The following is a 15474-nucleotide window of genomic DNA, read 5'->3' on the forward strand; positions in this document are numbered from 1 at the left end:
TTCACATATTAATTTGTAAAAACATATGTTTTTGCAAATCATTAATACAAAATAAAATCTTTAATATTATCCATATTTGCTCATGTGGAAGCAGTTTGGTGCTGTAATTTTGCAGGTAAACTGAGCTTGTCATTATTATATTTACAATAAATAAAGGTATGGTGAACAAATTTTTTTTATTATTTATCTCGAACAATCAACAATGTTGCAAAAGAAAACAAAACCAAAAAATTAAAAACACAAAATAAAACACAAATTATCAGAATTTAACAAAAAACAAAAAAATTAAAAAAGGATTAGTTGGAGAAGGAGCAGACAGAAGCAAATAGCTCATTTGGTCCTGCCCCTACTTCACAAAATTATATTACTACAAAGCAAATAGATATGCAATTACAACACACAATTTTTCAGGTCTTATAATATACAACACTACCTTTACATTACAATTCCATTCCTGTGTTTCTGTCTATTCTTTTCTGTATTGGTCAAGCAATGATTTCTTTAATCTATTTTTGAACTTTGAACTTCAACAAGTTTAATTTATTAATGTTTGAATAAATGATATGATTAAAAAGGTCAGAGTTAGGTGATTTAATCACAATGAAGGAATTAAAACGTTCGGTATTAAAAACGTATTCCCCGAGAGACTAATGAGAGTGACCATCTACAAACCAACAGATCACCTGTTATCATTTGTTTGGTTGTCAAATAAAAATGTTTGTCAACCCCTTAAAATTAGACATAAAATGTTTCCATCAAAAATGAAAGCATCAGTTAGTATCAACCTAATATGACCTGGTTACTGTAATGTCTGTTTTTGACTGTTATTGTAAAAATGTTTGTTAATAAATATCAACAGATTACACATTTGCAGATTGGGATACTTCTGCATCTTTTTCCACATTTTGGGTTGGTTTAGGGCGCAGCAGATCCCTCTCTATCTTAATAATATTCTGACTGAATTGCCCTTTTTTTTTACTTTAGTATATATGTATTTAAATAGCTGAAATAATTAAAAAGATCTAAGAAGTCAATCTCCTTTAACCCAACAAAAACATCTACCACCACCACAGCAAAATAAACGGAAACATGGGACAAATAATCACAATACATTCTGTCACTAAGAAAACTTTTTTTATTAACTGTCTCCAAGAGCAACTTTTGTAATTACAGTTTTTCAGTCTCGTAAATAAATATTACTCAAGTTATAATCTTGTCTATTATTTTACTCCACATTAGCACAGGACAGAACAATGTATAAGACTTTATTGTCAAGGGTAACAATTTCAGTAACTACAGTAAGTTCTACCCATCATTTATTTTCAATGATTAGTATACAAGTGGCTCTACAGTAACCATTATCGCTTTGATGCGTTTTCCATTATTATCTGATGTGTTGTTATAGATCTGTGTGTATGAATCCATTTGTACGTGAAGTAAATCGATTTACTCTGTCAATGGGTTTCTGAATTTTTTTCCAGCAAAGCGAGCCTTGTCTCCCAGCTCCTCTTCGATTCTACAGTAAAGTAAACAATATTAAAATTTAATGTAGATTTAACAAGTAGATCATTTCCCCAGTATTTTAATAACATTACCAGTTTAATTTAAAAAAAAAAGTCCATCAAAGATATGAGCCAAGTACATACACACGTTTAAAGGATCGAAATTATACAGACTGAGATTAATGCACTAATCAAAACAATTAAAACAATATAATGTATGTCATTTGAATCAATACAGCACAAGTACGTAGTTGTAGTTTAGCAGAAAGGCATGGTGGTATTTTATTTCATAAATTAGAACACCACATGCACGTTTGCATTTTATACTTAAATGAAAACACAATTGGGATAAAATTCCTATTTTTGGTATAAGACTTACCTTAGAATCTGGTTGTATTTGGCTAAACGCTCAGAGCGACAGGGTGCCCCAGTCTTGATCTGAAAGTGCATGACAAAATGTGTACATGATTTCAATCAAAGGGATTCAATGTCTCCATTAATTGTTGTCCAAGTCATTGCATTGTGATCCCTGTCTTACAGCATTTGATATTGCATTTTGACTAATGGTGTTGTTTATTCAGATATTTATCAAAGTAGTTGATAAAGTGGAAATAATTTCCCAATGTGAAAATGGACAGAGGCGATAAATCCATAGTTTGTCATAAATGTCCAATTTACTGTTCTCAAAAAACACACTCATACAACAAACATTTTTATTATTCGAATGTACCTGTCCAGTGCACAGGCCCACCACCAGATCTGCTATGAAGGTGTCCTCAGTTTCACCGGAGCGATGGCTGACCATCACACCCCAGCCACTCTCCTGAGCCATCTTGCACCTGTCAGGAGGACGAATGGGAGACCATCAACTTCTAGACATTACAGGACATTGTAAGGTATATAGTTGATCTATAGCCACATCCCAGACTTATTTAAAGTGTTGACTCACGCTTGCATGGACTCAGTAACCGTGCCAATCTGGTTGACTTTAAGCAGCAGGCAGTTGCAGGCTTTCTCCTCCACAGCCTTGCTGATGCGATTAGGGTTTGTCACCGTCAGATCGTCTCCAACAACCTGAAGGTCTGTGCTTCCAGTGAAGCTGGTCCAGGCTGCCCAGTCGTCCTGGTCGAAGGGATCTTCGATGGAAACCACTGGGAGTGAAAAAAATGCAGACATTCCTCAATGGATATTGACACAGATGATCAGTATGGCTTAAACTGAAATGTTTGTGATCACGTTCAGCTGTTGTTCCATCAAGAGATCCTTCAAGGACCAAACATACTTTTGGTCCAACAGGGCAAGAAACACGAATGATGAGACAATCCGATTTGACAGATTATCTACAGTAACCCATGTTATTTCAAGGTAAAACGTAAGGTCCCTCATTGCACAGGAAAACTGTGCATGTACAACAATGCCAAGCACTGTATGTCAACGTCGAACCAAGAAATCGATCTATAAACTGTGATGGATGTTTACAACGGACAGATTGGGTAATAGTTTTAGCTTTCCAAATAAGTTTGCCAAACCTCTGGGTGTATGCTCATCATGCTCATGTTCCTTCCCCATCAGACTCTCTGCAGTTAACCTGGTTCGTAAAATGTAATTATCACTGATAGGAATGATAGCCAAACATATGAAAAAAAGACCTATAAGTTCCGGCAAAACCAAAAATTCTTTCATTCTAAAAGGATCATGGAGACATTTGAACATCACAGCGTAGGTGTACTTATATTTGTAATCTCTTTTCAAAGTACATCCATGCTATAAAAACGGGAAATTTGCAATAATATCAATATTCACCAGTATATAGATACCTGTGTGACTATGCCACGATGTTCCAATAATAATTAGGACAATAGTGCACAATAGCTTGTGAAAACTATTAATAAATGCAACGAATAACATTGTTGACACTTCGGTCTTTTTACAGGTTTATTTTCTTTTAGTACAAACAAAGAAGATTATTGTGACAAAGTCATTTAAATGTAAGCTCCTGTTGGAATTCACAATTGTTTTTGTCAGGGCTGTCATTGTGAGTTGAAAGCACAAATCTGTCTAAGCTACATTTTGGCAAGTGCCTTTGATTTGGATTCATATCTGTTTTTTGACTGCAGGTCAAAATGCTGAGTGCTTTCTGTTATCTATTTGAAGATCCAAAAAATGAAATTTAGGAAAAATAAATAAATAATTGCTGTTCTTGAAAGCTTTGATATGATGAAACAGGTGTTTGAAGTTGTAAACCAGTGCTGACAATAGCACACAATCAATTTGTCTGGCTCTTTTAATCTATATTTCAGATCACTTTCAATTGTAATTATGATTTACTACTATTTCATTTCCTCATTGGTCTGAACGAGTGATGCATACAATTGCCGATATTACAAAAGACTATATTCTCCGTACTTTCCAGGAAATACAGCAGCAGTTTAATATACCGGCCACATCATTTTCCTTTTACTTGCAGATGCGATCTGCCTTTTATGTGCTTATGGAATCCCCTGGGGGAAAGAACAGCCGTTGCATACCTTACATTGTATATATTCAAGTGTGGGTACCAGAGGTACCATTGGTCTCCCAATTATAGTCCATGGCGGCAACTCTTAAACCAATGCCAACCAACAATATATGGAAAATAAAATACACAGGTATTAATATTTTAATTTCTTCAAGAAACCCAAATCAGATGATACATTATAATTTTGTTTTGAGAACATACTGCACACCTCGCAAATTATTTCTGTTGAAAGCCGGTCAATCCCCAAACATATGTTGGTCTGTTCTACATGCATGTTTTTTTTTTTATAATCAATAAAAAAAATGTATCATACGAATAAAAAAAGCAGCCTGATCCCTGACATTACTACTACGCATGTTGTGTGTCCTGCTCTACGCCTGCTAAATAATGTGTAAAAAGGTGGAAGTTACCTGGATAATCCTTCACAAAGCTCTTGTAGAGATCAGCCAGCTCATCTGGAGTGATGTAACGGCTCGAGTCGTCAGGAGACTTGAAGTCCAGATCGTACTTTCCCTCCCTGTAGAATTCAGACGCTGCCACATCCATGCCAATCACAACCTCATCTGTGTATCCTGCTTTAGCGATGGCCTCCTTTATCAACTCCAGAGCTGCAGAGTTAACAATCAATATAGAAAAATTAATTGCTGGGCATTACTTATCATGATTTATGCTATAACACTTGCATGGAGCACCACAGAAAACAATAAATGAGGATGATGATTTCCACACTGAGTGACCAGAAAAATAGAAACCCCAAAACATTGTAATGCAACCCAACAGTCCTGTAACAAATATTACTTACAAAACATACATGTTTAACTGTTGACACTGTATCAGATAGATGTTGTTTTAATGGTATTTATTTTGAAGTTTAGCATGATTGTGTAAGGTCTAATATTTTTTGCTCCACCATGTATAAAAATTAAGTGGGGAAAACATTAGAAATACCTTTCAAGAGGACACACTCCAATACACCACTACCAACGGCAGTCTCAAAATGTACCATAGAAACAAGTCAACAAACAAAAAACTGAAGTCCCAATCAAACATGATTGTATTTGTTATTTGGCCTGTGTTTACACTGTGTTACATTGTGTACTTGTTTGTATTTTTAAGGTCACTGTATGATCATACCTCGACCCAACCTTCCCAAAAGTCTTCCTTTTAGAATGAGAGGTTTCTTTAAAAGCAGAACATTGTGCAGATTTTTTTTTTTGTCTAACGGTTTACAGGCTGCACATTTGGTTTACAGCGCAGTCATTTTCTTTATTGGGATAATAGCAGTTTGACTTCACACTGGGCAAGTTTCCTTTTGGAAAGGAACCTGTAATCTGTGCTAATCTTGCAGTTGTAAGAGAGTTTCAAACAAAATCATTCCTCCTCCATACCTTCCTGGTTCTCCAGGATGTTTGGAGCAAAACCACCTTCATCACCCACATTGGTGGCATCCTGACCATATTTCTTCTTGATGACGTTTTTCAGATTGTGGTAGACCTCGGCTCCAATGCGCATGGCTTCTTTGAAGTTGCTTGCGCCAATGGGCAGGATCATGAACTCCTGCATGGCAAGCTTGTTGCCTGCATGAGAGCCACCATTGATCACATTAAAGGCCTGGCGGAGGCAGAAGGGAGAGAAACAAGATCTGTGACTTCACAATGAACTGGAAGGCGAACTGAATAATGAGGAAAAAATAATAAATTGGCACACAGATCCTCACCGGCACAGGCAAGATGACCTCGGGGTTTCCTGCAAGGTCAGCAATGTGACGATACAGGGGGACACCTTTCTCTCCTGCACCAGCTTTGCAAACAGCTAAAGAAACACCCAGGATGGCGTTTGCTCCAAATTTGGCTGTTTGGAGGAAAGCAAAATATAAACATTCACCATCACAGAACTTTCTGTCCTACTACTGCAACCAGCAGTGACATTATTAATGATACATCTCAGATCTGAACATATGCATCAGATTACACTGGAAATAAGTTTCATAATGCAGCAGGACAATGATCTTAAACAAAGAGCCAAACAGTAAAAAGTACTTTATTGGTCATCTGACCTCAATTCAACTGAGCAGAGGCCTATACTACGAAGCAAGATTTGGAGTTATCAAGGTAACTTCAGGTTCAACCCAGGATTTTGTGTATCACAACGGTAGGTCACTTGTTATCGGGTTACATCGCCATGGTAACTTATGCTGAACACCTAAACTGCTCGGGAGCAGGTTATGTTCTAGATTAGAGATCAACCGGTGTTAAAGCACCGCCTACTGACCAATCAATACTCGATTGATAATGGCGTCACCGTTGTTAGAAGATACGGTGGAACTCGGTGCGCGGATAATGAGAGGTGCGCTCAGAAAAGCTAGAACATTTAGAGACCGACAAAACCCGTTGACATTCCCTGATGGGTATCTTTATGAAAGCTATAGATTTTCAGCAAAGGGGATTTACTTATCTTTGTCAGCTTCTTGAGCCGTATATTGCCAATGCGACACATCGGTTTGAATTATGTTTTTATATTATTCTTTTATCTTCTCCCACGACCGCTTACCACTGCCAGGGTTGCAACTGAAAGAATAGGCTACAGCAACGAAAGTTTACGGAATGCACAAGTGTAATTATGGTCAGAGCTTGTTGTGCCTGACTGATGGGGCAATGATATTGATAAGCCTTAACTTACGCATATCCAGCGTCGGCAATGTTTTGCCAGCTTTCCTTCCTGGGTTTAGCAGCAGCGACTGCATTGCTTTTTGCCTGTATTACGTGTCTGTGTTCTTCATATTTCTGTAGGATTATCGTTTGCTCTTCTTGTGTAAAATATGCAGCTCTGGTAGACTTGTCCACGTTTGTGATTGGTCATATAGTGCAAACACCGTCCCTTTTATGTGAAGGCGCTCGTCGCTAGATTGGGAAACCCTGGGAACAAGTTGATAACCACCGTCGTGTCACACCTTTTGTGGGACCGCGGTTGTTAGGTTAGGTGAAGCCGAGTAACGGAAATAAATTCTTGCTTCGTAGTATAGGCCTCAGGTGTTCCACTTGTTAAGCAAAAAACTGGAGGCATGAACAAGTAAGAAGTGAAAATGGCTGCTTCAGCAGAATTCTGCCGTAGTCCCGATAGTTATGAAGACTGTACTGCAATGTTTATAGTTGTTTCAGATGTCACAAGAGTACGATTATCGTCACTTACATTTGTTCTCTGTGCCATCCAAGTCGATCATCATCTGGTCAATTCTCTCTTGCTCAACCACAGATACATCCTGACGAGATGGAAAGAGCAAGTTGGGAATGATTCACATCCGCACAACAACAATGAATAGTTTGTACAAAATTTGGGAAAATAAAACACACAGAGTGAGAATTATCTTCTTACTTGGCCAACAAGTGCAGGTGCAATAGTTGAATTAATGTGTCCTACAGCCTGGGAGACTCCTGCGACAGAGAGATTAGTGTGATTATTCTTCACAATGGGCAAATCTTGTAAAGCCAATGATAAAAACATAGATTTTGAACACATGACTTGACTTTTATTTCTCAAATACATATACAGAAATGCATGCAATTTTATTTTACAGTCCATCACTCCACAGGCTAAACATCAATACTGAAGTGTGAGCATGCTTTACTGACAATTCATCATGCACATCACATCTGGTTGATTGCCAAAAGCATTCAATGATGAGTTGTTATGTTGTCATGTAATTAAATGACCGTGTAATTAATTGTTCTACTGTCAAATGGACAAATCTTTGTTTTTAATTGAGAGGGACAGGCAATGGAAACTCACTAACCCTTTCACATCTGGAAAAGAGAGAATGGAGAGTAAAGACGACACCCAGAAAGATAGAGAAAAGGAAAAGTATAAAATATAGTACCTTTTCTTTGAAATTGTATTCTGCTTTAAACTGGCCATAAAGGTTGTTCGTATTTGGTAGTGAATATGAAAATTACACCTGACATTTAACTGATTCAACATTTAATTGTAATTTCCCCATTGGGGATCAATAAAGAGTATAAATTATAAATTAAATTATAAATTGTTCTATCCCAGTAAAAAGAAAACACTGAAATGCCGTTCAGACCTTTTCCAAGGTAGCGTGACTTGTCATTGTCCCTAAGCTCCAAGGCTTCGTAGATTCCAGTAGATGCACCGCTTGGAACAGCTGCCCTAAACAAGCCTGTGAAATGTACATGGGAGCAGAGAGAGGACATAATATGGGTGACATGACAATCACTAAAGATTAGGGCTGAACGAGTAATTGCATTTGCAATTAAATACGATATGTTAAAATTAGATTTTCTAATCGCAGAGGCTGCGTTTACACCCTGGTCACGCAAGAGTAAAACAGTCTGCAGAGGAAGTATCTGCAAACCGTCACGTATTGTGCAAAACGTGCCTTGCTAATGTTGCAACGGGGCAACACCACTAACCTCTATCACCACTTAAAAAAAACACCACAAAGTCATGTACAATAGTTGTTTGGCATGGCTAAAAAGCCTAACACCAGGGTGTCAACTGTCAAGTAAGCGAAATGCCACCCGACAGGGATCACTGACCGCGTAACTCCATATGAACATACTGTACTTCAGTAACAGAACGTTGAAATTACTCAAGTAGTAAGTTTATCGCTAAAGAAAGGATGCACCTCAGTACTGTGACCAAGCCTGGGCTGACGGCTTTGATAAATACACTGGATAAGCGGTACAACGTGCCCTCCGCACATATTTTAGCCAGGTCGCCATACCGAAGCTAACGTTACACAAAAAACGAACAGAGAGTCGCAGCGGAGCTGAAAAAAGGAGTATTTCCCGCTGCTACAACTGGACGTGGTCAAGCCGCAGGGATCACTGCGCTGGCACTGCCATGCTCAAGTAGCACATATACATATTTAAAGACTGTCCAGTAAAGTTCACAGACTGTGTTTAAAAAGTGCTTTTCTGCAATCTGCGCTTTGGTAAGTGTGATTTCTTACTGACTTTAATATTAATGGTTACACCAGGCTTATTTGTCAGTGCTTTATGTTGTCATGTAATTATTACATGTCATTGTATTACAAGACTGGACGTTCAACAAATCAGTCACTGTGATTAAGTATTTTATAAATAATGTCATTCATATAAATTCATGCATCACCTAATTTAATCAATATAATAACAGTAAAGGCCAATATTTAATCCATCTAATATTGTGTTAGTCATACAATCATTTTTTGTCTTTGTTAAATAATACAGCAGATAATGAGCTTAAAAGATAATCGCATTTTAAATAGCAATCGCAATATTGGTGAAAAACAAATCGCAATTACATTATTTTCCAAAATCGTTCAGCCCTACTAAAGATGATTAAATTAATTTTGTTATTGAGGCACATGGGCAATACGTTTATAGATTATTTTAGTTATATTTCTGCCTACCTTTGTCAGTGTAAAGGTCAACCTCCACGGTGGGGTTTCCACGAGAATCAAAGATCTCTCGGGCGTGGATCTTGAGTATAGACATGGTGTAGGACCTTGAGATGAGACAGAGAAGTTGAATTTGTTACTATCTAACAATCATCTGAACAAACAATCTGTGTGCAGCCTGTAGCAACTCTGGTTTGAGACAGAAGAATAAATGAAAATAAAAACTCAATGCTATCTAAAAATCTAGTTTTCTGTTACTACTGGCGCACCTCTTTTACTCTCTTTAGTCCTTGGGTCTCAATCACAAAAATATCCTGACCTAGCTGCAAGCTTAGGAGTGCTAACACAGGCATGCTATCATCCTAATTGGATTAGACTTTCTCATCTGATTAATCACATGGCAGTAGGGAAGTAGAAATTGCTGCATCTGTCAATGCTAGGTTAAGCTTGCTATCCTGTGTTGCTGGCTGCAGTAAAGTGTATATGAATTTAAGTTCTAGCATGGAGTCATTATGCTACTTTGATTACAAAAGAATGTATGCAATAGCAAAGTACCTCTGCCATTCACCACAGGACATGCTATCCACAATAATTCCTCCCCTTTGCATGCCAGATACACAACCAGGCTAACTACACAATTACTCTTCCTGCAGACTGGGTTGCACACCAGAGACAAGAACATTAAGGAAACTGCAATTTCTGTTTCAACATATGACTAAATGATTAAACATTGGATTAAAATGTAAGGCTGATGCAAACACACCTAATCTAACTCAGTGGCAAAGCAGAGTTATTGCATAAAATCCAACAAGTCAAAGACAAATTGATCCAACCAATAACTGTTTAGATACTCAGTGGCAATCATACAATTTAAAAGTAAACCACCTCACTTTCCTTCTTTTAAATAAGAGACTTGGAGCTGAAATAACTAATGATTAAGTCATTAGTTGAAAGACAATTTAACTAAGTAGCTATGTTAATATTCTATTTTACCTTAAAGTCAATTTACAAAACGAGAATGACGTAAATCCAGTGGTTCCATTTCTCCATATATTAAGATGTGATGTTTTTATGATATTAAATATCTATGTGGGTTTTTGACTGTTGGTCAGACAAAACAAGACATGCGATAATGTTGACTTGGGCTCTCTGATGGACAATTTTGATTGGTAATCAATGATGGCAAGCTAGACTCTAGAATGTCTGTTGTAAGAATTATTATGGTAACAGTTATTTTCAGCAACAGGTCATCAAGTCTCAAGCAAGTTACAACAAATGAACATATTATAAAACCAAATGCATTATGAAATAGGCTATATGTCAGTGTATGAAAACATGGATGTGTTTGGCTAAACTTGAACCTTTTTATATATATATTTTATGGGAAAGTAAAATTAAAGTACACACGCAATATTAATTCACTTTACATAGCGGCTAGCTGTCGATATGGATCACTGTCATTATGGAAAATATCCTTTTATCCTAAGTAATTCTTGACCTTGGAAATAGCAGATTGACACACACAAAAATGAACTCAAGGTCAATTTACTAGTGGAGAAAAAAAAAACTATAACGTTTTTTTTGTTTTTTTTAAATCACTGCATTTCATTAATATTGTGACGAAGTTTAGCTACATTCTGAACAAAATACTGGTGATTTGACTAAAATTAACACTAGGCACACTGCCTAACAAAACAAAATAATAAGTCATTAAAACTTTAAGCAGAGTATGAACTTCTCCAATTTTTATCCAGAGCCCAAACGCATCGTGTCCCATTACTGATTCGGTTGCGGGCGGACAACATTAACTAACGTTAGCTAACTGAACTAACTACTGACTTAAAAGTTACACGTAAACAAGAAAAAGAGCGTGTTGACAGACTACGACCAAAACAAACAAATTAAATATCCCTACCTTGCTGTCAACCACTGACAAGTTGAGACAACTCTGTTAAGAAATGCGTACAGGCCCAAGTGAAGAGTCAAGGAGGATGCGTTTCTTCTTCTCCGCATACATTTCCGGCACGCTTGCGCCTTGTATGCATGTTGCTGCTGCCCTGTCGTTTTCAATGTGAACTACAACACGGTGAAATGTAGCCTGAGAGATGGGTGTCCTCATAGACTAGTATACAGTCTATGGGTGTACTTCAGGTTAGATTGTTGAGATCATCATGTTTTGTCCTAAATGCTTTTACTGGGAAGCACTTTGTAACTTGTGTTTTAATAAGCAGAAAGTACATATTTCTTGACTTACTTACTAAAATGTCTTCTATTACTTCTAAAGGCTACTTACTTACTAAAATGTATTATATTATAGGCTACTTACTAACTTGCATAATTACTCACCTACTTACTTGCGTACTACTTTTTATTACTTAGAAAACAGGGCGAGTGGAGTGGAGGCCAGTGTAAAAAGTAAAAAATAAAAAATAAAGAAGAAAAAGTTAAAATATAGCTAAGAGTGTTGATACTGTGGATGGCAGGAAATGGCTACTTGAGTTTATGAGAGCTACTGCACTTAAAAAGGCATTGATGAATATACATTAATATTATTATAATTATAATATCTAGAAGGAAATAAGAATACACCGTTAAGGATGCCAACTACCGTATTTTGTTCAGTAGAGGGCAGTCAACTGTTGCCGGCTTCCTCCCACATGCAGAGGAAACGAGCGGCAACCACAGAAGAAAAAAAACTCCCCCTGAAATGAATTGAATGAATGTGCTAGGCTGAAGAAAAAAAACACTTACTTTTTATTCAAACTGGTTTGTTTAAAGCCAACTGACAGGTATATTTTGGAGTGATAATGTCAGGGATACCTCCAGACACATGGCAGCCGCCAACAGTGGCTCTGGACACGACGTAAGTTTTTAGTAAAACCGCTGATGCTAACTCGGTTAATATAGCTCTCAGTAACGTGATGTTAGCTAGCGGTTTGGTGACGTTAACTACGTGTTGCGCCTGCTAGGTTAACTTCGGCGATACTAAAATTTATTTTAAGGCTTTGGGTAATGTTTAACACACCGTCAGAGTGCTGTCTGTGCTATCCAACGACGCTACACATATTAATACTGGCCATGCATTGCAGGATGGGGACGATTGTGGTGGAGCTGTACTGGAAACATGCACCAAAGACCTGCAAGAACTTTGCAGAGCTGGCCAGAAGAGGCTACTACACCAACACAAAGTTTCACCGAATAATCAAAGACTTCATGGTGCAGGGAGGAGACCCTACAGGAACAGGTGGGTTCATCACATACACGGCATATCCAGACAGGATGCAGAGGCAGGCGTGGTCACGTATTTTTTCGTTATTTTGACCTTTTCTTTATGGTTTAGGGCTAGTGAAAGTTTCCCAGAAAGATTTCGCAATTTGGCACTATAGTCCATACCTGCAAACTAGTCGCTTTTCGGCGAAAATCGCCGTTTTGAATGGGAAAATGGAAGAGATGTGTCCCCTTTTTCAGCCCTTCTGAGTTTGCAGGTACGATAGTTATAGGTCAACGTATTCAATTAATATTGTGGAACTGTCTTCAGGCAAACATAAAATCCGTCATTTATGGAGAAGTCTACTTTTAGAAAAAGAATACATATGTATTTGGTATAAATGGAGCAATTCTCAAAAGTTTCTTTGGAAAGCAACAACTGTTTATAAACTAAACTCAAACTGCTGTCAGAACTTTGTTTCTATTTCCCATAATTTGTACCAAATTACATAGTTATTACAAGGAAGCTTTCAAGACATTTCTAAGGAAATAATGGGCCCTATGAAATCAGAATCAGTTTTATTGGCCAAGTATACTTACATACACAAGGAATTTGACTTTGGTAGGTGTTAACTCTCTATACATAGACAAATAGCAATATAGACACATACTGTTAAAGCATTGCTGGGAAATCGTATGCTACAGCACTCAATGATATTTTTAGAAAATGTGGTTCCAACTTTTTTAGCAATGGTTTGGGAAAAGGTCCTTGTTTGGAAGTGAAACTTGTGTCACAAGTGTGAAAGAACTAGACAGGCCTGCACAGAGCCCAAACCTTTACCCTATCCAACACCTTTAGGCTGAAAACTATAAGTCAGGACTAATTGCCCAACATCATTGGCTCACCTCACTGATGCTCTTGTGGCTGAATGGGAGAAAATGCCTGCAGCCAGGCTCCACCTGTGTAATGGTATCAGTCAAACTTCTGCATATTGTAGTGGGCCTTGTGTTTTAATTTATGCTTTAAATTAGTAGTGTAGCGGGATTTACTTTCTGCATTCTTAAATTAATCAATAGATTTCACCCAACCAAAACACTTAGCAGTGCAGCCTGTGTTGTGACGATCAAACCACCACACTTCTTATTTATGAGCATTTAAAAAAAATAAAGGTATTCTAATATGTGACCTTTCAACATTTTGTTTTTCTAATTGACATTTTTCATACAATGTCTTACACCACATGTAGTAACCCATGCTCATATATTTGTTTGTCATCTTATCCATAACATTCACTTTACTTTGTAAACCTGTCCCCCGGAAAACACAACTTTACCTCTTTGGCAAAATAAGGGTGAAATATAGACACAGAGCAACGTTGAACCTCACAGTTCAATGTTCATGATTGTATGTTTCCTTCAGTTATCTCACTTGAGGATGGCAAATCTGTAGTTTACTGGTCTTTGGTCTTCTAACAGGTCGCGGTGGTGCCTCCATATTTGGTAAACAGTTCGAAGATGAGCTGAACCCAGAACTGAAATTCACAGGTAATCACAGTGGGAAAATTCCCCAATTGAATACAAGTTAGTAGATGTGGAGGAGACAAATATAGGTTGGTAAATAAAGAAAAAGCTCCTTCGCCCTTTACAAATAATTTACCTGTGTCAGTACTGAGTCCTTAATGTTATCTTTTTTACAAAAATGAAGTTAGGATTTGTTGCAGTGCTGTTGTATTTAAGTGCATTAGTTCTTAGCGAGGTATACCTAATATACTGGCAACTCAGTGGATTTTCAAATATATTAAAGTCGATGTATACCAAATGTTAAAAGTTGTTGTGGTTTTGCCTCAAGAATTTCTTGATTTGAAATCTATTTAAAATGGACCAATCAAGTGTTACAGATTTCTAATATTTATGTGACACTTGACGGACTTTTAACAGCGAAAAGTCACAAAATTGTAATTCTCTCTTTTCATTTGTGTATGTTAGGTGCTGGTATTCTGGCGATGGCCAACGCAGGACCGGACACAAACGGAAGCCAGTTCTTCTTCACTCTCGGACCAACTCAGTGGTTGGATGGAAAGCACAGTATTTTTGGAAGAGTATGCCAGGGGATGGGAGTGCTGAACCGGATTGGGATGGTGGAGACAAGTGGTCAAGATCGTCCAGTTGATGATATTAAAATCATCAGAACTAATGTAGCCAATTAAGCAAATACTGATTATTTTTTACACTTATTTTTTTTTTTTTTTAAATAAATGTTTCAATGTTTCAATTTCATGTTTTTTTAATTGTATAACACTATGGCAATGATCAATCTATGACAGTATTGCACTAGTACCAACTGAAAGGTTAAGGAACAGACAGAATTCAAACCCAGCTACATAACACTATAAAGTAGAGCTGTCGATTAATTGACAGAAAATTATTTGGCATCTATTTTGATTATCAATTAATTATTTACCTTTTTTTTTTTAAACCAAAAATGTGATAGCTTCAGGTTAATACATTTGAGATTTGGTGATTTATCCTGGAAGTTTTCTAATGTTTTATAGACCAAGTGATTATCAAGAAAAGAAAAGAATCTGCACATTAATCGATAAAGAAAATAAAGCGTAATGAAGAGAGTGAAATAACTCTTGAGGGCTGCTGTTATAAATGTCAAAATGTTTGGTTGTTAAACACTTAGACATAAAAGTGAAATGTAAGAACGGTTACATTACATTTCATTTAGCTGACGCTTTTATCAAAAGCAACTTACAATTGCTATATATCAGAGGTCGCACACCTCTGGAGCAACTAGGGGTTAAGTGTCTTGCTCAGGGACACATTGGTTGATGTATCGCAGT

General features: G+C 37.1%; 2 protein-coding genes across 2 annotated transcripts; one reads left to right on the plus strand and one right to left on the minus strand.

The window, feature by feature from the left end:
* Positions 1-1102: 1102 nt before the first annotated feature.
* On the minus strand, positions 1103-11449 carry eno1b (enolase 1b, (alpha)). Its single transcript, XM_078248620.1, has 12 exons — positions 11337-11449; positions 9434-9528; positions 8102-8197; positions 7393-7451; positions 7210-7279; positions 5738-5871; positions 5409-5631; positions 4431-4628; positions 2452-2653; positions 2233-2341; positions 1882-1940; positions 1103-1516 (listed from the first exon to the last, which is right to left on the minus strand). The coding sequence occupies exons 1-12, from the start codon at positions 11432-11434 to the stop codon at positions 1447-1449; spliced, it is 1413 nt and encodes a 470-aa protein (XP_078104746.1). The 5' UTR covers positions 11435-11449; the 3' UTR covers positions 1103-1446.
* A 635-nt stretch (positions 11450-12084) lies between these two features.
* Positions 12085-14900, plus strand: ppil1 (peptidylprolyl isomerase (cyclophilin)-like 1). Its single transcript, XM_078248621.1, has 4 exons — positions 12085-12284; positions 12511-12665; positions 14105-14173; positions 14615-14900. Exons 1-4 carry the CDS (start codon positions 12229-12231, stop codon positions 14833-14835), a joined length of 501 nt encoding a protein of 166 aa, XP_078104747.1. The 5' UTR covers positions 12085-12228; the 3' UTR covers positions 14836-14900.
* The last annotated feature ends 574 nt before the right edge of the window (positions 14901-15474 follow it).

This window comes from Sander vitreus, chromosome 4 (assembly GCF_031162955.1).
Source record: "Sander vitreus isolate 19-12246 chromosome 4, sanVit1, whole genome shotgun sequence".
Taxonomy (NCBI): Eukaryota; Metazoa; Chordata; class Actinopteri; order Perciformes; family Percidae; genus Sander; species Sander vitreus.